The following is a 27,931-nucleotide window of genomic DNA, read 5'->3' on the forward strand; positions in this document are numbered from 1 at the left end:
GCTCCCATTGGGTTTGCCAATGAGGGCACAAGACAGGGCTCAAGTGGCTGGCTCCCCAGCTCTTTTCTTGCCATCTTCAGTAGGAGAGCTGCCTCCTTTGACTGAAGTTCTTCTCAAAGGGCCCCTGGCCACAGCACTTTTTTCCAACCACTCCTTTCAGGTCGAGAAATGGTAATAGTTCCGCTATTACTGGCCCTCGGTTTTGTAATACCCCTTAGAGTTTCCCTCCACTCTGCCCACACCTTCAGAAATAGTCCCTGTGGTAAGTCTTTCTTGCTTAGCCTAATTTCTAAGTACAATGTGGGTTTCCTGCTGGGTCACTGACCCATACAACACTGATAAAGATAATACTTGAGATGATACTCGGCAGGTGCCAAGTCGTCGGTCAGCATTTCACAGAGAGCATCATTCAAGGCTCACAGCAACTCTGCAAAGTAAGCACCGTCATTAGCCCCATTTTACAGATGAGCAAGTGAGACTCAGAGAGGCCCAACATATTACCAAAGCTCATGATGTCAGGTAGAGTTGGAGCCAAACTTTGTGTTTTACATATTGACGTACTGAACGGCCTCCCAAAACAACTAAGTTTATGAAAGTATCAAAATTCATTCCGAGCTCCCGGTCTCTCCCAGGGGCTAAAGCTACAGCCAGGGGGGAGGTGGATCCTGGGAGCACGTTGTGGGGTGGGCATTTCAGCTAAGCACCCCGAGGAGGACTGATTTCCCAGGGCGGGAGCGAGGAAATCCGTGAAGGCACTGAGGCGAACCAGGGCTGGGTTCCTCGCTGCTAGGGAAGGAAGTGGCGGGAAGAAACCCCGTGTTGTTGGATTGGCACTGGAGATCTCAGTGTGAACTTGTGGTTGTAATATCTATTTGGAAACCTAAACTATAGACGGGCATGTGCGTGTGAATGTGTGAATGACTTGGAGTACCTGTTCGAGAATGCACACGCATGTGTGTGTGTCATGCGCGTAGACAGATGTTATGCCTACACACACGTGCATTTTTTTCTAGCTCAGAGCCCTGAAAGGACGTAGAAGTAATCATGCGCTTGAGGGCCAGACCGTGGCTTCTAAATATCGTTCTCTATGAAATGGAACTGGGTTCCTTGAAGAAAATGACTGGTTCCAAGACAGGTTAAATGCAAGGAAGGAAGTTCTCAAAGAATCACGGTGCTGAAGGGACACAACAGCCAGGAGAGTATCTTTTGGTTAGGTTTTTTTTTTTTTTTTTTTTAAAGGTTTTAATTCCAGTAGAGTTCACACTCTTGTATTAGTTTCAGGTGCACAATAGAGTGATTCAACGATTCAACGGTTTTACCCAGCGCTCATCACAGGTGCAATCCTTAATCCCCATCACCCATTTCACCCATTCTCCCATCCACCTTCCCTCTGGTGACCATCAGTTCTCTTTAATTAAGAGTTTGGTTTTTGGTTCCTCTCTCTCTCTCTCTCTCTCTCTCTCTCTTTTTCCCCCAGTCATGTTTCCATTAAATACCCTGCTTCAGGGGCGCCTGGGTGGCTCAGTCGGTTAAGCGTCCGACTTCAGCTCAGGTCATGATCTCGCGGTTTGTGAGTTCGAGCCCCACGTCGGGCTCTGTGCTGACAGCTCAGAGCCTGGAGCCTGCTTCGGATTCAGTGTCTCCCTCTCCCTCTGCGCCTCCCCTGCTCACACTCTGTCTCTCTCAATAATACATAAACGTTAAAAAAACAAATTTTAAATACACTGCTTCAGCTGTGGGAGCTCTTACAGGGCAGCATGGTGGATTAGACCGATCCTGAATTAAAGGTCAAACAAGCCTAGATTAAATCACTTTACCTTCTGAGGCCTCAGTTTCCACATCTGCAAGTTCCAAGTAATGATATCTACCTCCCTCAGAGGATTTTTGTGGCACTTAAATGACTCACTCAATGAAGCCTCAATGTCAAGTCTTTCTGCTTTCTCCTTGAGAGAGCATTTGGTCTACAGAATTTCTTCTTTGATACAATGTGCATTACTGACGTCAACAAAACTGCCAATGTTGGGGCTGTCCAGAATGTGGAAATATCCCCATTTTGTGGAATTAACAGAGGATAATGATGCTACCTGAAGATCGACGCTCCGTTACTGGATTCAGCTCTTCCCTACATTTTACGAACAACTGGAAATCTTGCCCCTCTGAGATTCTGAAATGTAGGCTCTACTGTGTGATGCTTTATTAAGGGAATACTTTTCCGCAGTTTCTACCCCATGACATATATTGAAAACAATGATTTGTCTGGCACGAGTTTAAAAATATATATGTGTATATACATATATATATATATATACACACGTGTATATATATATATATATATATACATATAAACATGCAGCTTGTCTGTGACCACCGCCAGCCCACTGGCACACACAGGCACAGCTGTGAGCACAAACCATAACCAGGAGAGAGGTTGCTGTTACAGGAGACAGTTCGGGAAGAAGCTAAAAGCACGCTACACACTTTGGAAAAAGGCCCAGCTGTTTCCAGCTGCACTGTGCATTCGGCTGTGCTGGGTACTATGACCTTCAGAACAAGTCAAGGTCTCTACTCTCAGGACCCACATTTTGTCAATAGCGACCTATCATTGCGTGTTCTTTCATTCCCAATCCTGCTTTGTCATTGATTTCCTTTCCCCTGCTGTCTCAACCTTCCCTTTTATGGCTTCAGAGAGAGTAAACAACCAGAGCCTCAAGCCTCAGCCCTCGCCTGGCTTTTGCCTGATTCATGAGACTGAAGACACTGGAGTCAGACAGAACAGGACTGAGCCCTGTAAAGTCCCAAGAGCTGCTAAAAACAGCTGCACACGGCTCAGCATGTGCATGGAAAATTCTACAAGGGTGGCTTTACCTTCCATAAAAATTGTTACGATCTTTCACCAAGGCAAGAAGGGGGTGAGGCAGGATTGTATGCATTGCAGGAATCTGAAGTTCACTTCATTCCTAATAAGGAGAAAACTACACACAGAGACACATTTACAAATCCTCTGAGGTAAAAAATGGTTATGAAACCCTGTCAGACACCGCCCTAAATTTGTCAAGCTCAGTAACACAAGAATTAGTATTGGAAGCAGTAGACCGATGTGGCTTCAAACAAACCCCCCTCCTGCTTTTCTTGGTGTTCGAATGACAGTGAACACACCCCAAAATGGAGACCAGAGCCATCGGGTGACTCTTGAGAAATGGAAGGAACAAAGACTCAAAGCTGTAGAAACTCTAACCAGGACTCCCGTACAAACCCTTCCTCTCACTTCTAGAGAAGAGCAAAGATAAGGACATGGACTGAAATAGCCAACAGGGTTTTATTAGAAAGGAAGGAATTGCAGCCATTCGGTTCTTAAAAAGAAGAGGAATTATGGTTTGCATAAACCCAGAGAAAAAGGGTCATATCACCGCAACCACGTGTTCTAAGAGCGTCTCAATTACATGGGTTGCTTTACTTACTTTTTAAAGGTTTTCTTTTTTTTAAGTGTATTTATTTAAGCAGTCTCTACACCCAACATGGCGCTCGAACTCACGACCAGGGGATCAACATGACTCCACCAATGGAGCCAGCCAGGTCCCCCGCCATATTTATTTTTTAAAAGAGTCTTAGCCAATTGCTTATCAGAGGATTCAAGAGGCAGAAACTCTAACGCTCTGGCCATGCAACGTGTCCTTAACTCAGTGTTGGACAACTTCATCTCTTAATCCACACCATCTTCAAAATGAATTTAACCATCTTGGCTCTGGTACTTCCACGCCAGGTGTCCTTGGGCAAGTACCACAAATTCTCCATACCTCGGTTTCTCCGTCTATAAAATAGGATTGCAATAATACCAAGATTCAAAGAAATAATGTCCAAAAGGGAGTTCATCCTCTCCGAAGAAGATATACCAAAAGCCACCAAGCATGTGTAAAGGCGTTCAACGTTGTTGTTCGTTTGAGTGGGGCAAACCTACACCGCAGATATAATTTCACACCCTCTAGAATGGTGTAAATAAAAAAGACAGGCAGTAATAAGGGCTGGTGACGCTGTGGAGTAATTGGAACCCTCACTGACCGCCGGTGGGAACGTGAGAGGTTGCACCTGCTTTGGAAACCAGCTTGACAGCTCCTCAAAGTGCCAAACAGAGAGTTACCATATGGATTGGCAATCTCACTCTTGGAATCTACTCAGGAGAAAAGAAAGTACATGTCTATACAAAGACTCGTTCGGGAATGTTCACAGTAGCATCATTCCTAGGGGCCAAAGGGTGGACACAACCCAAATGTTCTATCAACGGATGAATACACAGAATGTGTTATAACCATATTATGGAATAGTAGGTCGTCCATATAAAGGAGTAAAGTACTGATTCAAAATAGCACACAAAGTAGAAAGGGCCCGACATGACAAAACACATATCATTTGATTTATATTTAATGTCCAAAAAAGGCATACCCAGGCAGACAGAAAAGTGGGGTTTGGGTGTGGAAATAGAAAGTGGCCGTAAATGCACACGAGGTGACGAAAATAATCTAAATTAGGCTGGGGTCATGGTTGCACATCTCTATAAACATCCTAAAACTCATTGAGTTAAAGACTTGAAATGGGGGAATTTGGTGCTTCGAGGTATGTGAACTGGATGGCTGAATTGCATACCTCGATTTTGCGATATGTAAATACTGCCTCAAAGAAGCTGTGAATTTAGGGGAAGAGAAAAGGTTATCTGTCCAGTTCCTGACATTGTAAGGACTCACGGCTTCTGGAAAGGCTTCACAGCACCTAAACCCAGGGTTGACAAAGCAGCTGGCAATTTCCATCAGACTCTTGTAGGCTGTCCAGACATGGACAGTAGGAAACTTCTGGATCTGCCTGAAAGCAGCACCCTATTTATTTCGTAGTGACAACATAAGGTGAATTAAATTCAATCTGACACCCAGCTTTGTGTGGGTTGAGGCTGGCAAAAAGGTAAAGCCCTCAGGACCCTCCAGGCCTGCATTCCATGAGGCCAGGCAGCTGCTAAAATGACAAAACCAAAGAAGATAAGGGCTATCTACTTGGCAAAAACAGAGGGCCAGGGCACAGAGGACAAAGGTGGATTCGGCCTGGGGCTGGGGCTTGTCAAAGGTTCACAGCGATGGTACAACTCAGCTCCACCCTTCAAAGAAAATCAGGATTTTTCCAGGCAAAGAAGGGCCCAGGGGAAGATCTGGCATGAAGGCCAAGGGGCCTGTTTGGGGCCTTACAATTACACAGAGAATTCAAGTTGTAGTCAAATATCTTTGACTATATTTTCTGGATATTTCATTTATTTTTTATATAAAGTTTATTTTTAAGAGAGAGAGCACAGGAGGGGCAGAGAGAGAGGAGGAGAGAGGATCCCAAGGGGGCTCCACACTGACAGCACAGAGCACAATGCGGGGCTCGAACTCACAAACCCGGAGATTACGGCCTGAGCCGAAGTCAGAAGCTTAACCGACTAAGCCACCCAGGCGCCCTTATTTTCTGGATATTTTAAAACAAAGCCTCTCAAGGCCAAAATGAGTCTGGCAAATTCCCTTCATTGTTGATTTCACTTTTCCAGACCCAAACTGAAAGGCACAACTTCCATCTCCAAAATGCATAAAGAGGGTAAATTATGCTGACCTTAGCAATCCGATGGCTAAGAACTCCCACAGGCCAACTGCACTCCCAAGAGTGTTTTCCAGTGGATTCAGCATAGGCTTATCCTTTGGAAAAGGAGATGGGAAGTTGGGGGACAGGACCCCTGCCTTGTGGACTGCTTAAAAGCTGAACCAGAACTGAAAAGAAAATAAACTTTCTGCAAAGCTTAAGAATTGTCGTCATCTGATACCACATTATACCTTCTATGGCTACCATTAACAACTTAGGCAACAACAGGTGTTGGCATGGATGCGGAGAAAGAGGATCTCTTTTGCGTTGTTGGTGGCGATGCAAGCTGGGGCAGCCACTCTGGGAAACAGTGTGGAGGTTCCTCAAAAAACTAAAAATAGAACTACCCTACCACCCAGCAATTGCACTAGTAGGCATTTGTCCACGGGACACAGGTGTGCTTTTTTTTTTTTTTTTTTTTTTTTTTTTTTTTATATATATTTTTTATTTATTTATTTTTTAATATATGAAATTTACTGTCAAAGGTGTGCTGTTTCGAAGGGACACATGCACCCCCATGTTTATAGCAGCACTATCGATAAGAGCCAAAGGATGGAAAGAGCCCAGATGTCCATCGGTGGATGAATGGATAAAGAAGATGTGGTACATATGTACAATGGAGTATTACTCGGCAAGCAAAAAGAATGAAATCTTGCCATTTGCAACTACGTGGATGGAACTGGAGGGTATTATGCTCAGTGAAATTAGTCAGAGAAAGACAAATATCCTACGGCTTCACTCATATGAGGACTTTAAGAGACTAAACAGATGAACATAAAGGAAGGGAAGCAAAAATAATATAAAAACAGGGAGGGGGACAAAACAGAAGAGACTCGTAAATATGGAGAACAAACAGAGGGTTACTGGCCAGCGGTGGGGAGTGGGAAAGGGGATGGGCTAAAGGGGGCACTGAGGGGCACTAAGGAATCTACTCCTGAAATCATTGTTGCACTAGATGCTAACTAATTTGGATGTAAATTTAAAAAATTAAATTAAATTAAGAAACGGAAAAAAAATGTAAAAAAAAAAAGGATTGTCCTCATCTGTAGAAAATCTTGTATTAGACAAGCTCAACAGGGCTCCTCTGTCCGACTCATCCGCTCCTCAGTCAACATTATATGGGAACTCTGCAGAATGATAAGGCTAGGCACATGTCTCAGTCCTGGTGCCAATCATTGAGTTCACGTTCTCACATCTGGGGCACGTGTGGTAGGTGGGAGCCTGAGATCCACGCATTTAGTTAAAATGCAGGGAGGAGACAGAATCCACCCAGGAGTAGAGTTGGTGGGGAGGGTGACTGCCTCTGTGGGGGAGGAAAGGAGAAGGGAAACTTCTCTGAGGAAGTGACATATCAGCTGAATCTTAAGAAGTGCCGAGCACGAACAGGGAGAGTGAAGAACATTCCAGAACAAGGGGATGGTACCCTGCAAGGGTGGAGAGACCATTTGTCTTTGGACCAATCTCGATGACAGAAGCCTGGCAGAGTGGGAGGCTTTCAACCAGTCACGGAACCCTCCTTCCTAATAAGAGGAAAGAGAAACCAACTTCTTAAGGCTCTACACATTTGACATGGCTAAGAAAAGCTACAGCTGGGGGAGGGGGAGGGTCACCTCGTGGGCCACAGACCCCATTTCTAGCAAAATATCCCTGCACCTTCCAAACCAAATGTTCATGGTTTTGGGGTTTTTTGTTTTTTTTTTTAATTTGTTTCTTTGTTTGTTTGTTTGTTGTCACACACAGAAGTTTTGGAATAGTAACACTCAACCTTCAAAAAATCAGTATCTAAGAAGTTAGTCTGTGTCCCCTCTTTTTGAACACTGAGTTCCTACAATGTGCCAGATCCTTCCAACAGGCTGACAAGGAGCCAAGATGTCTGCTTTAAATCCCACCAGCAAATAGCAGCCATCTCTGACACCCCGGGGTAAACAGATCTTTAGATCATTTATTCAACGCACTTCACAGACCTCTTAAGTCTGGAATGCATTCTAATTGACCCCTGACTCTAGTTCTGTGAGGCCTGATGGCCCTTACTTTTTCTCTCTTCAATCTACTTTGATCTTCCTCGGTATAAAATTAAGATGAGTCGCCGAAGAAAGAGATGTAATTTCTGAACATTAAGTATTCATAATATTTTCATTACATTGATTAAGTCCAAATATTAGTATCTTAATTTAATGAAGTTAGGGTCATGTCTCTGGTTCTTCCTCAGAAATCCCAGAAGATGGCATAATTAACAAAGCAAACTTGTTCATGTACATCATCATTATTAGGCCAACTATTTTTGAGAGTAATACTTGGGGCTATGTAAAATGCACATTAATCAACTAAACTACATCGTAGGGCAATTTCTGATTTGCAGAAATTATAATCTTTTTAAAAACTCAAAAAAAAAAAAAAAAGCCAGTCAAAATCTCCAGCGGTCCTTGGTTCCGTTGGGTCATCAGAAGCAAGTAAGCTTGTTATTCCATAACTTAAAACATAGAAGACACTGTATTTCTAGGTGCCCTGTTCCTATCAGGGTGAAACTGGCAAGATGACACAGGTCTGAATTATCTATCCTCTTGAGAGAAAAGAACCGGGAAAAAATAGCCTAACTTCATGAGGAAGGATAAATAGAAAATTCAGGAGAGAATATGAGCCACAGAACACCCCAAGAACAAATCCATTGATCAGGGAAGGAGGGCAGACAAAAATGCAGCACAGATGGGACCATTCACAGGTTGCAAACTACTTCCCCCTGACGTGCCCCCATCTCTTCTGGAGAAAAAAAACCCTGATACTAGCATTTCCTTGGTTATCTACATAAAGGTGAAGTCTGTCACACCATTTATCCTCTTCTCAAGAGACCACATTTCCTTGAAAATAACCGATTCCCCATTCACCGATTCCCTTTCCTGTAAGTTGACAAAAATTGGTATTTTCTAACAGATACATGAAGAGATTGTTCAAGCTACTTGTAAGGCTTACCTCCCCAAACTTTCCTCCCCCTGCAAGCCCACCCCTTACGCCCAGTGGATCTCGGAAGCTCCGTGAACATAATGCGTTTGAGGAACATGAATTCGGTCTGGGTCTAGAAGATGTCAGCCCAGTCACTGGGGGCACAAGCATGAGTTCCCAGGACCGTCGTGACTCAGATCCGCTCTTCCCTGACTCTCTCAAGAGCTTGGCATCTCAACATCGCATTTCTATAAAGACTGGAACTAAAGAGATCAGTCAATCTCAGATAACGGTGGAGTCAAGCTAGTATGGAATCTACAGCAACAGGCCTCCCCTACCAAGGGCATTGGGGTACATGGATGACACAGAAAACCATCAGCTCTGGTCCATAGGCTGGCTCCAGGGGGAGAGAAAAATGAGAAGCAGGGAGTCTGCCTTCCAGGTCGGTGATCTCCAGTTTTCTTCCTTTCTCTGTTTCATCCCCCCCAGGCACCATGACATTCCTTTCCGACCCCCACCCCCCACCCCATCTCCACCAAAACCTGCTGTCAGGTTTCTTTTTTTCACTCATTCAGATTATAATGTGAATTCCAAAGAAACTCCCACGGAATCATATTACGAATGCTCCTTTGTAGCAAGTGAGGCAGAAATCATCGGTCACTTTTTAAATCTTCAAATCCAAGGAATATTGGACCAGTGCAACACCCCCTAAAAAGTCCCTATCCCAGGCAAAACCACGCAACCCAGGTGAGCAACTCAGAAGTGATTCAGAAGGCAAGTGGAGGTGTCTCCAGATGGATCTTTTCCACAACTGGAAATCATGCCCAGCTATGTCAGAGGATTAAGAGGGTGCCATCTTGTTGCGGACTGGAATAAAGAAAAGAGGTGGGGGAGGAGAGAGTTTAGAGGGGGGCGGGAGATGGAGGTAGAGAGAGGAACCAGGAAGGGCAGGAAGCCCTGACTTCACAACAGCTTGTGAAATTTATTAGGCAACTTCTTTATTTTTTTAAATTTCTATTTATTGGGGGTGGCGGGTGGGGCAATCACTTCAAGACCACACGCGAACCCCCTTTCTGTGGCCCTTTTGTCCTCCTGAGCACCTTCTCCTCTGGACTAGGCACAAGTTCTTACCTTCTGAGGCTTCCCAGAGGACCTGCCGCTCCTTAAGGAACTTACTATATGGACAGGGGGGCCACGTCTCGTTTTGCGCTTTAAGCCACATGATGCAGCCACCCGGGTCACGCTGACTGCAGCAACTTGGGACCCAGACGAAGGTCAGTCATCTATAGAGAAGGCCGGGGCACCCTATGAAGTGATGCGAAATGAGAACAGAGATGCTCACCGTGCCGTTCCCACGTGACGCAAAGCAAGACTCTGGGTGTATCTGAAGGGGACACAGTGAGAAATTGGTATAAACAGAACCGCACAGGCTCTGGCAGCAGAGTGGAAAGACGCAGAAAGTATAAGCCATGGGGCAGGGGGCACCAGAGACGAGTGGAAGCTCTGAGGCAGGGGTAGGAATTTCAGATAAGGAAGAAGAAGCAGGCAAAGCAAAGGAAGGGAACAGGGATGAAGACGCTGGGACACAAGCGTGGCTGACTTCTCAGCGTTGCTGCGATGGCGTTGCTATCATCCGACCATTTTACCCAGAGTGGGGAGGGCGCCTGGTACAGGTACACCCGTTACCGTAGCTCCCAGCCACGTGTCCAAATGATATTTGGGGTATACGGGGTTAAACAGAATATATTACTTAAATTAATGGCACCTGTTGATTTTTCTTGCTCTCTAATGTGGCTGCTGGAAAATCTAAAACTACATTTATGGGGGCACCTGGCTGGCTCAGTCAGTTAGGCGTCCAACTTCGGCTCAGGTCATGATCTCACGGTTCGTGGGTTCGAGCCACCCCTCCCGTCGGGCTCTGTGCTGACAGCTCAGAGCCTGGAGCCTGCTTCGGATTCTACGTCTCCCATCTCTCTCTGCCTCTCCCCCCCCCCCCCACACACACTCTCTCTCTCTCTTAAAAATAAACATTAAATGGGGCGCCTGGGTGGCTCAGTCGGTTAAGCGGCCGACTTCGGCTCAGGTCATGATCTCGCGGTCCGTGAGTTCGAGCCCCGCGTCGGGCTCTGTGCGGACAGCTCAGAGCCTGGAGCCTGTTTCGGATTCTGTGTCTCCCTCTCTCTGACCCTCCCCGTTCATGCTCTGTCTCTCTCTGTCTCAAAAATAAATAAACGTTAAAAAAATAATAATAATAAAATAAATAAATAAACATTAAAAAATAAAAATAAAATAAAATTACATTTATGGCTCACAGTATATTTCTACTGGGTGGCGTTGCTCTAGTTCCCCATGAGGCCATTTTGTCTGTGAGATTTCTTTCCCCTGACCTATGACTTCTTTGAGAAGCCTAATAAGCCCCCAATCACTACAGTCAACTACAATAATCTTAAAATGTCCTAAACGACCAACCACCAATTCGTATGTCAACTAGAAGTACCCTCAAAATAGAACGGACTCGGACTTCCACACAGCAAGAGCAGTAGTTAAACAAGACAGCCACTTAAGTTTTCGGTTGCCTTCCCTCCTCATGACCAAGCACTCTACTCAGGCCCGCTCCAGGGAAGGGACACTGGCTTCCAGAAAGGATCCGACATACACATAAGACAGAAACGACTTCAAGGGCTCACTCCTCTACATTTTTGAAAAGCATGGAGCAGCACATTTGTTTTCCATTGTTTCACTGATCTGTAACTGCTAACCAGAGGTGTAAAAGTCCATCTCCAACAGATAAATCAGGCTGAGAAGCTGGGGTGTCTGCTTAGAATCCTCCTTTAGAATCACACACCCTCGGAGTGGAAAAGACAAGGCCATCTTGTCTAACACTTGATAAATGAGGCGCCTTGACAGCATTTCTCCTTCTCTGTGTCTCCATGTCCCTTGGGCTTGTGCACCACTGAGGAAACTACCCATTCTAATCCCAGACTGATGGGTTTTTATATCTCCCACCACTAACCCTGGATTCTTCTCCCAAATGCACAAATCTTTTCATTATGTGAAGATAGCGATTCTTCTTCAAATCTTTTTCAGATCGAATATGCTTTTTGTTTGTCTTAGTCCTTTGTAGAGAAAAAAAATGGGGTTTGGCCTTTTTCCAAAGCTATCTTTGGAAGCTGCTTTGTCAATGCCTCCCTTAAAGCATGGTGATTATACCTGAACAGTGTGCATCATACTTGATCCCAGCAACATGTGAGAGAGAAGTGGGGCTTTTACCTCCTTCATTCTGGACACTGAATTCCACATAGACAACTATATGGTCATGACTCCCCCACCACACTTTCTTGAGTCCTGATTTCTTTTATCTCTACAACGTCACGTCTTCCAGCTTTTGGAAAACCACATTTTAAAAAACATTCTATGCGATATCACCTCACACCTGCTAGAATGGCTGTTTATCAAAGGACAAGAAATACCAAGTCTTGACGAGGATGTGGAGAAAAGGGAACCTTCTTGTACTGTCGGTAAGACTGTAAGTTGGTGCAGCCACCAGGGAAAACAATATGGAGGTTCCTCCAAAAATTAAAAATAAAACTATCCTATGATCCAGCAATCCACTTCTAGATATTTATCTGAAAAAAACAAAAACACTAGATGAAAAAGATATGGCAGTCCATGTTCACTGCAGCATTATTTACGACAGCCAAGACATGGAAACAACCTAAGTATCCGTAAGTGGGCGCATGGATAAATAAATAAATGTCGTCGAGGTCCATCCATGTTGTCACGAATGGCCAGATTTCATTCTTTTCTATTTTTTTATGGCTGAGTAACATTTATATATAAAAAATGTATATTTAAATATATATTTAAATATATATAAAATATATATAATATATAGATTATATTTATATATTAATATATTTAAATATGTTATATTTTTATGTAAATATATACATAATATATAAATAATATAGTTATTACTTATATATATTTTATATTATATAAAAATATAAATAACATATTTTTAAATATATATTTAAATTTATATATATATTAATATTTTTTATATATAAATGTTACTCAGCCATAAAAAAAATAGAAAAGAAAGAAATCTTGCCATTCGTGACAACATGGATGGACCTTGAAGACATTATGCTAAATGAAATAAGTCAGACAAAGAAAGACAAATACCATATAATCTTATTTATATGTGGAATTTGGGAAAAACAACACCACCCCCACCAACAAAACAGTCACAGATACAGAGACCAGATTTATGGTTTCCAGAGATGGGGTGGGGGGGGGTAGGCAAAATGGGTAAAGGTGGTCAAAAGTTGCAAACTTCCAGTTTTAAAATAAATAAGTTTGGAGGGTGTCCAGCATGGTGACTGTCGTTAATGACAGCATTTTGTATTGTGGGGGCCGAGGACAGTCCACTCCAAAATGTGCCATTTTGGCATTTTGATTGTTTTGAATAAAAGTTACTTAAGAGTCAGTGCAAAAACAACATCCTGACCCTCCCCTCTCCCCTTTGTGCCCAGAAAGCAGGAAGTAAATCTCCCATGTGAAAGCTACTTTCCCTGTATCAGGAGATGAAGATACATCCTTATCAACAGAGGTAGGAAATTCAGAGCTGAGAAGACTATATAAACAAACCTTGGTACTTCTATTCATTCACTATCTCAGCCCAAATCCTGTTTAGAATTTCTTACTGATTGAAGCTCCCCAAAATAAGTTTTCTTTGTCCTGTCAATTCCTCACAGATTTATTGTCTCTTTGTCTAAAATGTATAAAAGCTGGATGCCCTCGTCATTTCTCTGGGTCTCACTTTCATTATTGGGTCTCTTCATGCCGTAATTAAATTTTGGGTTTTTTTCCCCCCTTCCCCTTAATTCCTCGCATGTCAAATGGATTTTTAGACCAGCCAGAAGAACTTTGAAGAGAAGAGGTAAATTTTTTCCTCTCCGACAATATATTTGAAAATTGCTATTCAGAAAGCTCTTAAAAGTTCTCATCACACATACAAACAAGTTCTCATCACGGGAAAAACAAAATTTATAGTGGTAACCATTTTGCAATATCTACAAACAGTAAGCCATGCTTTACAGCCGAGACTAATAGGTTATATATCAATTATACCTCAATTAAAAATAAATCTTAGGGGCACCTGGGTGGCTCAGTTGGTTAAGTGTCTGACTTCGGCTCAGGTCGTGATCTCACGGTTCGTGAGTTCAAACCCCACATCAGGCTCTGTGCTGACAGCTCAGAGCCTGGAGCCTGCCTGCTTCGGATTCTGTGTCTCCTTCTCTCTCTGCCCCTCCCCCACTCACACTGTCTCTGTCTCTCAAAAATAAATAAACATTGAAAAAAATTTTTCTATGGAAACCAATTTGACAGTAAATTTCATATATTAAAAAAAAAATTTTTTTTTCTTTTAAATAAAAATTTTAAAAAATCTTAAAAATAAATAAAAAGGTTGTTTTCAAGTGGTTGGGGAGAAAAAACAGGTTTCTAGGTCTATGAAGTTTTGTATAACAACATCTAAAACAGGCACCTGGTTCGCAGCCCTGGGCGTCTCTGAGAATTACCTGGACACAGAATGAATGAACATTTAAGGCGAGGTCCACCCAGGTGGTCAGGCCCTTTGGGAAATGGTACTTGGCCTTAATGAAGCAACAAGCTCAAGAAACCATGAATCTGATCGTCATATTGATTCCAGTTGCTTTTCCCTTGGCTGTGAATCTGAATTCCTATTTTGATTTGAACTAGCAGGACTGAATCAGTTCAGTGTCAACAACTTGAGATCATTCAACTCACTTAGAATGTGGACCAAAGGGAAGGTACAGTTAATTTAGTAACCACTGAGAGCTAATTGAAATCAAGTTAAAGGAATACCAGGCTTACGAGACCTGGTTTATACAATGGGCAGGATCGCATGCTAGCTGGGTACCTTGAGCACATTCATGCAATCACATTCCTTTAAGCCCCTCTAAATGTCTGGTTTGATTCCAGGAAAGAACTTGCAAATAAAAAATTTTGAAGTCGTCCCCTGCTCCCATGTTGAAAGGATGGGAATTTGCAACAGGAGCAAAAGTATTATTAAAATGTCCGAGGGTGCCTGGGTGGCTCAGTTGGTTAGGCGACCGACTTCGGCTCAGGTCACGATCTCACTGTTTGTGAGTTCCAGCCCCGCGTCGGGCTCTGTGCTGACAGCTCAGAGCCTGGAGCCTGCTTCGGATTCTGTGTCTCCCCCTCTCTCTGCCCCCTCCCCTGCTCACACTCCGTGTCTCTCTGTCAAAAATAAATAAACGTTAAAAATTAAAAAAAAAAAAGTGTCCGAACTGCCATGCAAATTTACTTTATAAGCTTTATTCCCGATTGTAAATAACATCACCCTTAAAGGAGAATTGGGTTTGATCTTTTATAGGCACAGCCAGCTTCGCCCCCAACCCTTTGGCCTGTCTCGAGACTGCCCCACACATTTGAAGTGAGTCTACGAATCCAAAAAGGCAGCGTGGCATAGCAGCAAAATCAAGTCAGACGGTTGAGCTCTAGCTCTGCCCTGCTCATCACTATGTCTCAGTTTCCTCATCTGTGGCATGGAGATGAGTCGGATCATGAGTTACATCTGGGAGCAGAACTGCTGGAAAGATTTTTTGATTAACATTTAAAACGGTAACGGTCTTCCCCATTCAACATTTTTTTTTTTTTTTTTTTTATTCAGTACCGATCGTGCAACGTTTACTCACAAGAACAAAAGTTAAGAGACACACTCGTACCTGGAATCCTATTGAGCGTCACCCAGAAATGTTCATCGGGGCTATAGGTGTCCTTGGACCAGGAAAGCAAGTCGAGTGCGTGCTGATCTTGGAGGACAAAGTTGGCGAATTCCCTCGTGAGGGCCACATAAGCAGTGCCGAAGTAAATGGTCATGTTGTGAGGAGGTGGAGTTTTTAATTTTGTCGTTTTAATCACGTAGGAGTTTTTTTGGTGTAATAGCTCTCGGTGGACATATTTAGTCCGTCCGATAACATGACTGGGGGGCAGCACCCCCGGGGTAATGTTTTTCCCTTTAAATCCTTTCAGATACTGAACTATCTCCTTGTTGGTTTTCAGGGGGAAATCTTGCCCGCACATGTTGATGGCGTACCTCCATGGCACCTCGGAGGCTGCGAGATCTTTGATGCAGTTCAGGTCGGCCTGGAGCCTGGAAATCCCACCATAGACCACTGGCTCCATTTTAGAAGCCAGAAAAGCATTTGGGAAGCAGTTTAGTAATTGCTTCACCGCATTTTTAAATGTATCCGTCGCCTTTTCATCCACGTGAACACAGTAGACGTTTTGGGGCATGTAAATCGCCCTAAAGAGTCTCTCAAAAGTGCCAAAGTCTTTGTGGATGGTCACTGTGTAAGCCAAAGGGAACCCCGCTTCTTCCTTAGAGAGCGTTTCTGTTATATAGTGACTTTGAGCCATGTAGTCATAACAGGTAGATTCACGGAAGGTAGTTTTCAGGGCATTCTCTGTTGGGTAAAATAACTTCCCCTTAAAAATCTGATGACAGACTTCTGCTAACAGCGAGGCGTTGGACAGAGATGCCCTCAGAAAATGCTTATCCTCCCTTAACTCGTTCTTATAAACAAATACAAAGATCAGGGCCATGATAAGAGACACACTAAAAAGACAATGCTTCCAAGAGACCATCATTCAAAGCCAGAAAGTGAGTAAATGCCTCTTGAGATCGGATCAGAGTGTAGATATATTTAACTTACATTGCCTCCGGAATCCGTAAATCATCCTCTGGGGACTCGCAATTCTGATCGACTGCTCTGGGCCCTTCCAGGAGACGGTTTTGTCCTTTTTCTTTCTTCCTTTCCGGCTCATTCGCGGCTGTGTTTCATTTCAACCTCTCTATGACACATTTCTGAAGTAGCTCCTGGGGACATCTGCTCTGCTCTCTCTCCGGTGAACCTGCCACCTGTTACCACACGAAAACCAGCTGCCTCAGGAAGATTCTGATTCTGATGTGTCCCCCCGTCCCCACATTAAAATCACCGAAGGGTGAGGTCACCATTCCGCAAGTGATCCCTCTAAGATTTCTACCGTAGCTTCTTCTCCCGGACAAAGGTTGCCCACTATGTCAGCTCCCCAACTTCCTGTTAATCATTGCGTTCAACTGACTGACTTTGTTTGCTTAAACAGCACTGCCAAGTTAAAAGCTTCAGCTCTAAGCATGTGAACACTGCCTGGAGAGACACTCTGTCAATAAATATTTAGTGCTTAAAAATTAATTGCTTAACCCTGTCTTTTTCCACACACACACCCTCCTCCCTATATTGGCCGGCTGTGCTATTTTAGCAAGGCATATGACTGGCTGCTGAGCCAAATTCTTTCCAGGGCTTAATTTTCTCTGCGGCGAGGTGAGGTCCTTTAAAAGGTACATTAGCAAACTTACGTCACCGCCTAACTTACTACACAAAGCGACTGGGGGGACTTGGTGAATAAAGGTTAATTAAAAAAAAAAAAAAAGCCACCCCCAAAAGGAACAGTTGTGGTTACCCAGAAATTGTGTCAAGGCTAAAACTGAAGTTAGTGAAATGTCAGGTTGATTTCACACCCGGCCCAAGTTGGGCACCCTTGGAGTAGACTGACGCCCCGAGAGGTAGGAGAGAAAGGTTGTCTCGGTCTGGGAGGTTCCAGAACTCAAGGAGAGAGGCTTTACAAACGTACGAGTGCTTCCAAAGGAGTATCCCTGTGTAAAAAAATGAATTTTACCGCCTTCATAGGTCAGTCATGAGACAACATATAAAGAGTTCATGGCCACGCCCAGGGACACCCAGGGCTGCAGAGAGGAGAGGGAACAAAAGCCCCCTCCCCCGTCATGAGTCAAGAAAATGACGCAATCATCACTTCTCCTTTGCAACCTTTTTTACACTTCCCTTATTCTTTGCTCCGTGAGTCTATGCCAGTTAGATGATCTGTCAAAGACAGCAGGGATCACTTTTACTTTATTTGGTAGCTTGATGCATGTGGGGGTGAGAGCGTGCCGCGCCCACTCAACAGAAGTTAGCGCCGCACTCGCATCTCTCTTGTCTGTTTCTGGCTCCCACCATCCTCTGCCCGGGCTAGACGATCAAATATTTATCGATCGAGAGAGCTCTAGTTTTCATTTCCCTGTTTCCCTGATCACATTAGTGTGAGATTCCAAGTATTAAGGATTTCTCATCTTTGTGTATGTACACGTGGGTACAGCCGACGTCTCTATTTTCTCAATGCATCTTCGTTATAAATACCACATAATAGGGGCGCCTGGGTGGCTCAGTCGGTTAAGCATCCGACTTCGGCTCGGGTCACGATCGCACAGCCGGTGGGTTCGAGCCCCGCGTCGGGCTCTGTGCTGACAGCTCAGAGCCTGGAGCCTGCTTCGGATTCTGTATCTCCCTCTCTGTCTCTTAAAAATAAATAAACATTAAAAAAATTTTTTTTTCTAAAAGACAGCATAATATTTTAGACTGCTTTGTAAACACAGTGTTTTCATGTCAGGCAGTCTATTTACCTCTTGCCCATAGACGGACACGTTCTGACTTTTCCTGAGAACACCAGGGCGATGCCCGTGTGCAGCCCGTGTCTTGCGTTTACTATCATTGCCACGGGGCCACCGGGTCCTCATTGGGCATTGTCTTCCCAATCATCACCTTAGAACACAAGACTGGAGTTAGTATCTCGTGTTGTTTTTCCCACCCCAGTTGAAAGCTGACGCGTTGATGAGGTGATTGTCAATTTTATTTTGTAAGCCTCAGGAGCAGGAAATGATGATAGGGCCATTCTTGTGGAAATTCTCCAGAACTAGGTGAGTCAAGTCTTACTTGTTTTCTAAATCCAGTTCTAGAGCATGATTCAGATGCATACAGTCTTGTCAATAGGACCCAAAATAGAATTGGATCAACCCAAATGCCTGTTTACATAATATTTCTTGTGTGCTTAACGGCCTAAGCCACCCAGGCACCGCCCCGGGAAATGCATGTCTTTTCTTTCCTTTTGTTTTTTCTTTTCTGTTCTTCAAAAATTGTATTGGCTTGTGTTTCCTTCGATGTGCCCTTTTAAGTTTTATTCACTGAAAACTTGTATGAAAAAAATGTGTTTTTTATTAATTACTTTATTTATTGTTTAATTTATATCCAAGTTAGTTAGCATACAGTGCAACAATGATTTCAGGAGTAGATTCGAGAATACCCCTTATCTGTTTAGCCCACAACCCCTCCAGCAACCCTCTGTTTGTTCTCCATATTTACGAGTCTCTTCTGTTGTGTCCCCCTCCCTGTTTTTATATTATTTTTGCTTCCCTTCCTTTATGTTATCTGTTCAGTATCTTAAATTCCTCATATGAGTGAAATCATATAATATTTGTCTTTCTCTAATTTCGCTTAGCATAATACACTCCAATTCCATCCACGTTGTTGCAAATGGCAAGATTTCATTCTTTTTGATTGCCAAGTAATACTCCATTGTGTATATATACCACATCTTCTTTATCCATTCATCCATCGATGGACATTTGGGCTCTTTCCATACTTTGGCTATTGTTGATAGTGCTGCTATAAACATGGGGGTGCATGTGTCCCTTCGAAACAGTACCCCTGTATCCCGTGGATAAATGCCTAGCAGTGCAATTGCTGGGTCGTAGGGTAGTTCTATTTTTAATTTTTTGAGCAACCTCCATACTGTTTTCCGGAGTGGCTGCACCAGCTTGCATTCCCACCAGCAGTGCAAAAGAGATCCTTTCTCTGCATTCTCACCAACATCTGTCGTTGCCGGAGTTGTTAACGTTAGCCATTCTGACAGGGGTGAGGTGGTATCTCATTGTGGTTTGGATTTGTACGGAAATGCATCTCTAACGGCTGGCTGACTTTTCTCTGAATCTACAGCTCCCTGAATTTATAGTTGCAGAGCGAAGAACATTTATAATTTAGTGCTTTGCTGCAGTTGAATCCTTAATTGCACCTCACCTGAACTTTTTGGCACTGTTACAAAGCCCGCTGATGCCAGAGAAGCATTCACAGTTATGTAAAATAGAATCTTCAACAATGCTAAACATTTTTAAGGACTAGTATCAGGGTTCCTGGGCGGCTCAGTTGGTTAAGCATCCGCCTCTTGATTTCGGCTCAGGTCATGATCTCACGGTTTGTGAGTTTGGGCCCCGTGTTGGACTCCAGCACAGAGCCTGCTCGGGATTCACTCTCTCCCGCTCTCTGCCCCTTCCCCTCTCGTTCACATACTCTCTCTCGAAATAAACATTAAAAAAATAAAGAAAGAACTAGTCCCAATCGGTTTTGGTTTGTTTTTCATCAACCCAGTCTATCTGATGCTCTCTCTCCTTCTTGGTGCTCATGTAGGAAACGTGGGAAACGCTGGTTCTGATCCTCCCGGTTTTCCTGAGACCCCGTGCAACGTGCACCATTCATTCTCTTAAGTCCTGAGCTCTGATGCATTTGCGTTTGTGCGAAATAATAGAAGGGAATGGTAATGGGTGACCAAAAAGAACAGATGATTCTCCATCCCAGCTTGAGCATTAGATCGACGTTCATGTCCCAAATTCTAAGTTGGAGGCAGCGACTGGGTGGGATGGAGTTCTGAAAAACGTGGGAACCAGTACAGACCTGTGGCTTGGTCACTCAATAAATTGCAGGGTGCATATTTGTGTCCCACAGTTCAACCTATGCTTGCTTTGTTAGTATTACACGTACTATAAATTCTCACCCCCGGACATCAATGAATTTCTGTTCCTCTAAGAAAACTGCACTTAGAGTGTAATCTCAACAACGGTCTGTAGAAGGGAGCAGAAGGGCTTCGTTTCTACGGAGGTGGATAAGCTGTCATGATCTTCACCTTACTTGTTTTGGGGGCCACATGATGCCCAAAGCTCTTTCTGCGTAGTATCGTCGTGACATCACCTCTGCGCCCAAGTGAGAAAAACCAGGGAAGCCACATGGAGACTTGCTCGGAATCTACGAAAGCCTGGGTGAGGTCGCAGGAAACAAGCGTCTTGGATTAAGTTGGTTTTACGTGCACTTGACATTTTGCCCTTTTTCACTCTTCCAGCTCTTGCCCTGCCTTGGCTCTCCTCTCTTCCTCTTCTGTCTTCCTCTATTTATTTGTGTATTTACTATCGTTAAACTCAGGACCCTGTTTAATCCTCATCAGTGCTTTTTTTCTAACCACAGGAAATAGCCTGAAGCAACAGGGCTTTAAATAGACAAAAAGAGCCCGGGCTCGCATGTCAGAAAGTCTCCAGTTGGACCAACGCCAACGTGGACAGCTTGGAGCCCCTGAACGACACATTTAGTCTCACACTTCACAGCTTCCTTGTGGGTAAATTTGAGAAAACACCCTTGTAGCTGTTCTAACTCCCAACGGCTGCTTCCTTCCTAGCCATGTCACCTGCACCTCTGAGTCTTGGTTTTTCATATCCCAAATCTAGGCAACATCAACCTCCTTGTGGAGCTGAGAGGATTCTAGAAGGAATACAGCACCCAGCTCGGGGCTGGCCGGAGGCGTCAGACCTTGAGGGAAAGGCTTGGAAAAGCAGGGTGCAGAGAGGAAATGAGGAAGGCTGTGGTAGTTTATTTAACACAGAATAACTGGACATAGGATAGTGTGGAAAGGCACGGAAAAGCTGGTTCTTTTCAAGCACTCAATTAAATATCACTGGGACAATGCAGAGCTGAGGAAACATGTTGACAAGTCAACAGCACTTCAATAGTGTCAAGTTGAGTCTCTGAACCCAAACACTTTCCAGCTCATTTGCACACGAAGAGATAATGGGCAACCCTCAGTTTCAATGCCAGGGGCCAACGGAGGAGTCTGAGCCCACGGACTTCGGATGTTTGAACAGTCGGACCTCCCCCCAGTTCAGAAAATCCTCAGGTTTGGGTTCTGGTTGGATTTTAGAGGTTGGGTGTCAGGAGAGAAAATAAAACAGGGGTCCGTCCAATCCTGGTGCCTTTCTAGATTTCTCTGCTTTCTCTTTTCTGCTCTATTCCTCAGAAAGTCGTCAATTTGATTTTGAAGTTAGAGGAACGTAAGGCCTCTGCTGCAGCAAGTGATCCTACGACAGGGGAGACCCTGTGCTTCTGATCACTGAGAATAACAGGCTGAAAGAGCATAGCCTCCCTTCTTCCGACTGCAATATGCTGTTCGATCAGAACAGAGTGCAAAGAAGTGAGCCCTTCATCTGTAGGACGCCCGGACACTGGAGTTAGAGGGTCCCCATTTTTAATTCCCAAAGCCCACAGTCTACAAGAAACTCTTTAATGCCTATTCCCTCTTTGGCCAATACCCCACTGGATGGGAAAAACCTTCTTGGGGCATCTGAGTGGCTCAGTCGGTTGGGCATCTGACTCCTGATTTCCGCTCGGGTCATGATTCCAGGTCGGGGGATTGAGCCCTGCGTCGGGCTCCGCGCTGAGCGTGGAACCTGCTTATGATTCTCTCCCTCTCTCTCTTTGCCCCTCTCCCCCACTCGTGTGCGTGCTCTCGCTCGAAAAACAAAAACCTTCTTTACAAGAGGTCAAAGGCTTTGTAGAGAGCAAGATGGAGTCACTCACGTCAAGTAGTGAGGCGATCAGGAAAGCCGCCAAGGGTGCTGCAGCTAAGACCAGATACCCCCCAGTGCAGCACGGACTGACAGGACGAAGGACGGTTAATTCGTAAGGCTACGCGAACCTGGAAGAACCAGAGCTGATCATCAATAGGATCAGAAGAGGCCTGCAAAGGCCCGAGACTGATTAAACTCTTAAAAAGGAAGGGCTCTCGTGGCAAATTGCCCAATGCTCCACACGTCGGCTCTTACACGTCCGACCGCGTTTGAAAGGCAACTGCCACCACAGGCTGTGTGCCTGGTCGATCTCTGAACACGACAGACATCCTCCGCTGTGGTACACACCGAGAGCTGACCCAGACCAGACCAAGGCGTCACCCCAACGGCGCGCCCGCAAATTGACTTCAAGTGTGGTTTCTTTCATGTCGTATTCCGTATTGCATCCTGTTTGTTGCGTGACTTTGTACCGTGCTTTGTTTCGTGTGCTGGGGTGGAAGCCAAGTCAAATTCGAGGTGAAACGTCCGGGAGTTTAGAATCCCGAACCTGCTTTACAAGTATGTTCACCTCGCCTCAGGATTGAATAAAACCAACGTTGTAGAAAGACACAACCTCAGGACGCGCCTTCCTAACGCGCTCGCCACGGGCCCAGCTTGCAAAAATAAGAAAAATAGAACAGTAGCTCCGCGTTTGGCAAAACCCCAACTTACTGAGTGGATCCGTCTGTGGTTCTGGGAGACGACGGATTGTCGTAGAAATCACTTGCAGAACTACGTTCTTTTTCTAGCTGGTCCAGCGTTCCATTTCAGTGACCCTTATTCTCAGCTGAAGTTTATACCTCACAGGAATGTTGTGGGGACTGATTAAGTAAAGTACGTTTTAACCACCAGACAGTGCCAAGCATTTTATTAAATTCTGGAAACACTTTCCCCTTGCCTCAAGGAAACCGGGGCACATAATGTAAACCATTAAATTAGAAATGAGTGTTGTCCTTTAATAAAAACTTTAAAGTTGTAATTAAACATATATGGACACCAACGATTTACCAAGACAAATGAAAAATCACAGTCCCCAGGAAGAACATCACATAATGAAACACCACGCTAACCCGAGCTGTTCTTTGAGAAACCCTGAGGAATGGAAATCCCATGTACCACTATCAAAGGGCTCATTCACTTGTTCAACATGTTTTGTGGATTTCCTTTAGGCCAGGCAGGATGCTAGGTTCTGGAAATATACAACGTAAAGGCAGCCCACACGAGTACAATCGTATGGGATCGTACACGGCTCTCAGGATGAAATCGAGGTAACTCGGGGCTCCTGGGTGGCTCGGTTGGTTGCGCTTAGACTTCGGCTCAGATCACGATCTCGTGGGTTGTGAGTTCGAGCCCTTTGTCGGGCTTGCTGCTCAGCGTAGAGTTGCTTTGGACCTTCTCTTCCCCCTGCCCCTGCCTCTGTCCCTATCCCCCTCCCCCACTCATGCTCTCTCTCCCAAAAATAAATAATTTAAAAAATATTTGAAAAAATTTAAATAGAGGTAGTGCAGTGTGCCTCTTCCTTCAATCTCCTCTCTCTGGTCATTTTCCCCAAATTAATCTCTCTCTCTCTCCTTCCCAAGAGGATAAAGTTGCCCAGAAACACCCTACAGCAAATACCTGTTCTCTTTAAGGTAAAGGCAGCCTAACCAAATTACCCTTGGTGTTTAGAAGCAGAATAATAAAAGCTGGAACGTGGCCACACAAAGTTTTGCTCGCCTTTAGTCCCACCCTCAAAGGGCTGGCCTGAGAACACAAGAAGGAACTGTGGCTGGAGCTTTGATGTCTCAAGTTACTGTAATCGGGTTACTACCAGCTGATCCCTTCCCTACAGAATCCCGAAGGGCTTTGAATCTAAGGCTTCCAACCCGAGAGAGGTTATAAGAAGTTGCATAGGGAAATAGTCGTCCTTGATATAACCGGAGCTCCCACGAGGGCTCCCTGAGGTAGGATGCATAAGCATTATTCTCTGGTATTTTTCAGAGACTACCCTCCATTTCCCCCACTCAAAGTTCGCTTTTGCCAGAGAAGGGATTTTGGGGTTCTCTTCACAGATCATTTGTGCTGAAGATTCCCCCTTAAATTTAGTTCCGTTGGGAAATCCTATAGTCTCAGATCCACAGTGAGTTCTAAGGGATTTAGATCCGTACTCCTCACACACATCAGCCCACTGAAGGAAGGGGAATCACAAGGAGGCAATTCATAGGAAATGCCCCAGATTAGGAGTTAGGAGGGCAGATTCTACCATCCATGACGCAAATTGTACCTGAACAAGTTACTTCTTCACTCCGAGCCTCAGGCCAGGCAAACAGGAGGGCCTATGTGCTCTTAAGGTACTCTTCCAGGAATGAATTATGATTCACGTTCCAGGGAACAGGCTAGGTGCTATTACGCTTTTACCCAAGTTCCTCTTTTCCCGTTAATGGTTAGAAGCAACTTATAAAATCCAATAGGTTTTCAAACTCAAATTTGTAGTAGAGTCAACAGAAGCTAAAGGAATAGCAAATCAGCAATTCTTTCTTTTTTTTAAGTGTATTTATTTATTTTGAGAGGGGGAGTTGGGGGAGGGGCAGAGAGCGGGGGAGAGTGAGAATCCCAAGCAGGCTCCGTGCCTGACTCGGGGCTCAATCTCAAACTGTGAGATCATGACCTGAGCTGAAATCAAGGGTCAGATGCTTGACCGACTGAGTCACCCAGGGGCCCCAGCAATTCTTAAAACAACTTTCTCCTGAAAAGACTAAAAGCAGCCCAACTGTGTGTGTGTGTGTGTGTGTGTGTGTGTTTAATGTTTATTTATTTTTGAGAGAGAGAGAAAGAGAGAGAGAGGGAGGGAGAATGAGAGGGGGAGGGGCAGAGAGAGGGAGACACAGAATGGGAAGCAGGCTCCAGGCTCTGAGCTGTCAGCACAAAGCCTGACATGAGACTCGAATCCAGGAACTGGGAGATCGTGGCCTGAGCCAAAGTCAGATGTTGAACCGACTGAGCCTCCCAGGCGCCCCAAGGAGCCCAACTGTTTTAATAGAATTTTCTCTTGAGTGTAAGGATAATGAGAAATTATTGTCTTTATATACTTATTCCTGTTTTCCATGTTTATAGTCATGGATAATTTTTCTAATCTGAAGAGAAAACTTGTAACTGCTTTGGCTGGTTATCTTTTCCCTCATCCTACACTGTGCTCTGTGTAGACACAGATCTACAGTTCAACTTCCTTATTTGTATTCAACTTCCTCATTAACTTCTTCACAGCCTGGCATTCTGTACCACTTGCAAAAGTATAAAAAACAGAGCCCACTCCGTAGGACTCTTGCTACAGAGGTAAATAAAATGCTTTATGGGAGTCTACATCTTTTACCAACAAAGGAATAAAGTCAACAGATATCTGTATTCGTATACATCGGAGTTTTTCAGACCCTTCCAGCCTATGAAGATGGAAGAGGGGAAGAAGTAGCTCTTCTGAGGGCTAAGGATTGGGTCCTCTCATTTTAAAGAGCCAGTCAAGCCAAATGATGTCAGCCAAATGGATTTTCCATTCCTTGGCGATGACCTAATTACTTCACCATATTCCTTAACAGGTCCCGCCCATTCAAATAATTTCAGGCCTTCCCTGCTCATTAGGAGCTGCATTCTCTCCTCTAAATACCCTTATCATTTCTTCTAGGGACCCACCTAACCTACTTTTCTCCATAATTAGCAAGACAACATTTAAATTCCACGCCTACCACGGAGAAAACTGGTAACTCACAGACACAGAAAAATGGCTAATATGCATTAAAAATTCACCTCCACTGAATTGCAAAGAAAAACAATAATGCAACTCCTTTGCTCTTTAATTCAAATAGCTTAAAAAAAAATTTTTGTTTTAATGTTTGTTTATTTTTGAGAGAAAGAGAGAGAGAGGGAGACAGTGTGTGAGCAGGGGAGGGGCAGAGAGAGAGGGAGACACAGAATGGGAAGCAGGCTCCAGGCTCTGAGCTGTCAGCACAGAGCCCGATGTGGGGCTTGAACTCATGGACAGTGAGATCATGACCTGAGCCGAAGTCGGACGCTTAAATGACTGAGCCACCCAGGCGCCCCTAATTCAAATAGCTTTTAAAAAGAAATACACAGGAATATCCACGGTTAGCAGAGCTCGATAGCCTTCCCACTGCATCTTTGAAAGTGGAGATGACTTTCTCATCTGCATGAACATAGTAGAAATTTTGAGGTGTACAAATAGTCTCAAAGAGCCTTTCAAATATATTCAAGCCTTTGGGGATAACCACGACCTATACCAAAGAGAACTCAGCTTCACCTTCAGGCAGAGGCTTCAGTAGGTAGTGATTTGAGATCCAGTATTGTTGACAAGTTACGTTTCTCAGTGGTGTTGATGGGATTCAGAACAGCCTGCCCCATATATGCCTCTTGGGCATATTGATTATTTTGAATTAAGATTGAAAAAAGGTAGTTCAAGAGGAATGCACTGACTCTCCTTTTTCCCCTGAAAGCAGAAGATAAATCTCTCATGCGAAAGTTACCCTCCTTGTACCAGAAGGGGAGACATTCTTATCATCAGAGATAAGGAACTGAGGGCCAAGAAGGAAGGCCATATAAGCAAACCTTGTATCTTTGTCACTAATTTACTACCCCAGCCCAAACTTCATCTTCTGAATTCTTCACGCATTCATTATTTCTTTGTCTAAAAGATATAAAAGCTGCCTCCGTGGGTCACTTCTTCGAGTATCAAATTTCTATGAGCTCCCACACCTCTGAAATTAAATTTGTTTTTCTCCTTGTTCATCTCTCTTATGTCAATTTAATTATTAGACCAGCCAAAGCACCTAGAAGGGAAGAGGGGAAAGTTTTCCTCTCCCCTGCAGTGTCGCTGGTATATTTTCATCCCAGAAGTTTTCCTTTCCTGTCACCATCCTGTCATAGACTTCTGCAAACACTGGAGTAATTTTGAAGTTTGGGGTTTTCCTCATTCGCGGGTATTTTTGTGAAACTAAATTGGCATACAGGAACACAACAGTTACAGAAATGGCTAGAAGCCCTTCAACAAACCCAAACACCTTCACCTTCATTTTCCCCATCATCTCTTTTTATTTTTCCCTTGCTGGACTTCATACCGTTGCTGACGTCAGTCTTCACGTTTATCCTGAGATTGTTGGGAAATCTACTCCCACTTGTGATTTTGAGCAAGAAGAGAAATGGTGCCACTCACTGAAGGGAATCAACCACAAGTCCGCAGCTCCTCTCTTACAAGGAAGGGCGGGAGCAGATCTGAGAACATGAGCCACTGGGGCCGACAGAGCAAGAGCGGGGCAGTGTTGACTACCTTCGTCCAGGTCAACCTCCATTGAAGACCCTGACGAATCTGTCACAGCTGCCCATTCCAGGGGGTCTTCCCATGTGGGGGGTCGTTTGTCCATCTTGCAGCCCTTTTACTCCAGAGAGGGCCACCATCACAATCACTGATGTCATCTCTGAATACAAGGGACAGTATATTTCTTCAACTTTGGGCAGTTTCAGCTGTGGTAAGGCAGGTCACTGTTGACATTAATATTGACGGCATCCAGAATTGCTCAATAGCAGCGTTTATCTTTATTTAAAAATAAATATCAAGGGGGGGTGCCTGGGTGGCTCAGTCGGTGTAACGTCTTACTTACTTCGGCTCGGGTCATGATCTCGTGGTCCGTGAGTTCGAGCCCCACCTCAGACTCTGTGCTGACAGTTTGGAGC

The 27,931-nt window shown here is 44.3% G+C and overlaps 1 protein-coding gene and 2 long non-coding RNA genes across 3 annotated transcripts in view; 1 reads left to right on the forward strand and 2 right to left on the reverse strand.

Moving 5' to 3' along the window:
* The window catches only part of LOC125939580 (uncharacterized), a 256,118-nt gene extending 245,264 nt beyond the window's left edge, over positions 1–10,854 (forward strand). Inside the window, exon 2 of the long non-coding RNA XR_007463101.1 lies at positions 10,673–10,854. This is a non-coding gene — a long non-coding RNA (uncharacterized LOC125939580). The remainder of the gene's footprint in view (positions 1–10,672) is intronic.
* On the reverse strand, positions 7,360–10,679 carry LOC125939579 (uncharacterized). The gene is made up of 2 exons (XR_007463100.1): positions 8,630–10,679; positions 7,360–8,467 (listed from the first exon to the last, which is right to left on the reverse strand). It is a non-coding gene; the product is annotated as an uncharacterized LOC125939579 (long non-coding RNA).
* Positions 10,855–14,295: 3,441 nt separating the features above from the next.
* On the reverse strand, positions 14,296–17,030 carry LOC125939575 (N-acetyllactosaminide beta-1,6-N-acetylglucosaminyl-transferase-like). The gene is made up of 2 exons (XM_049655061.1): positions 15,366–17,030; positions 14,296–15,226 (listed from the first exon to the last, which is right to left on the reverse strand). The coding sequence occupies exons 1-2, from the start codon at positions 16,288–16,290 to the stop codon at positions 15,159–15,161; spliced, it is 993 nt and encodes a 330-aa protein (XP_049511018.1). The 5' UTR covers positions 16,291–17,030; the 3' UTR covers positions 14,296–15,158.
* Positions 17,031–27,931: the final 10,901 nt, after the last annotated feature.

Source organism: Panthera uncia, assembly GCF_023721935.1.
Source record: "Panthera uncia isolate 11264 chromosome B2 unlocalized genomic scaffold, Puncia_PCG_1.0 HiC_scaffold_25, whole genome shotgun sequence".
NCBI classification, from domain to species: domain Eukaryota; kingdom Metazoa; phylum Chordata; class Mammalia; order Carnivora; family Felidae; genus Panthera; species Panthera uncia.

Excerpts from the sequence above, each read along its gene's own strand:
- LOC125939575 (XM_049655061.1), bottom strand. The coding sequence starts at position 16,290 with ATGATGGTCTCTTGGAAGCATTGTCTTTTTAGTGTGTCTCTTATCATG. Across the intron at positions 15,227-15,365 it reads GACGCTCAATAGGATTCCAG|TTCTGCTCCCAGATGTAACT; the intron begins GTACGAGTGTGT and ends TCTTTCCAGCAG.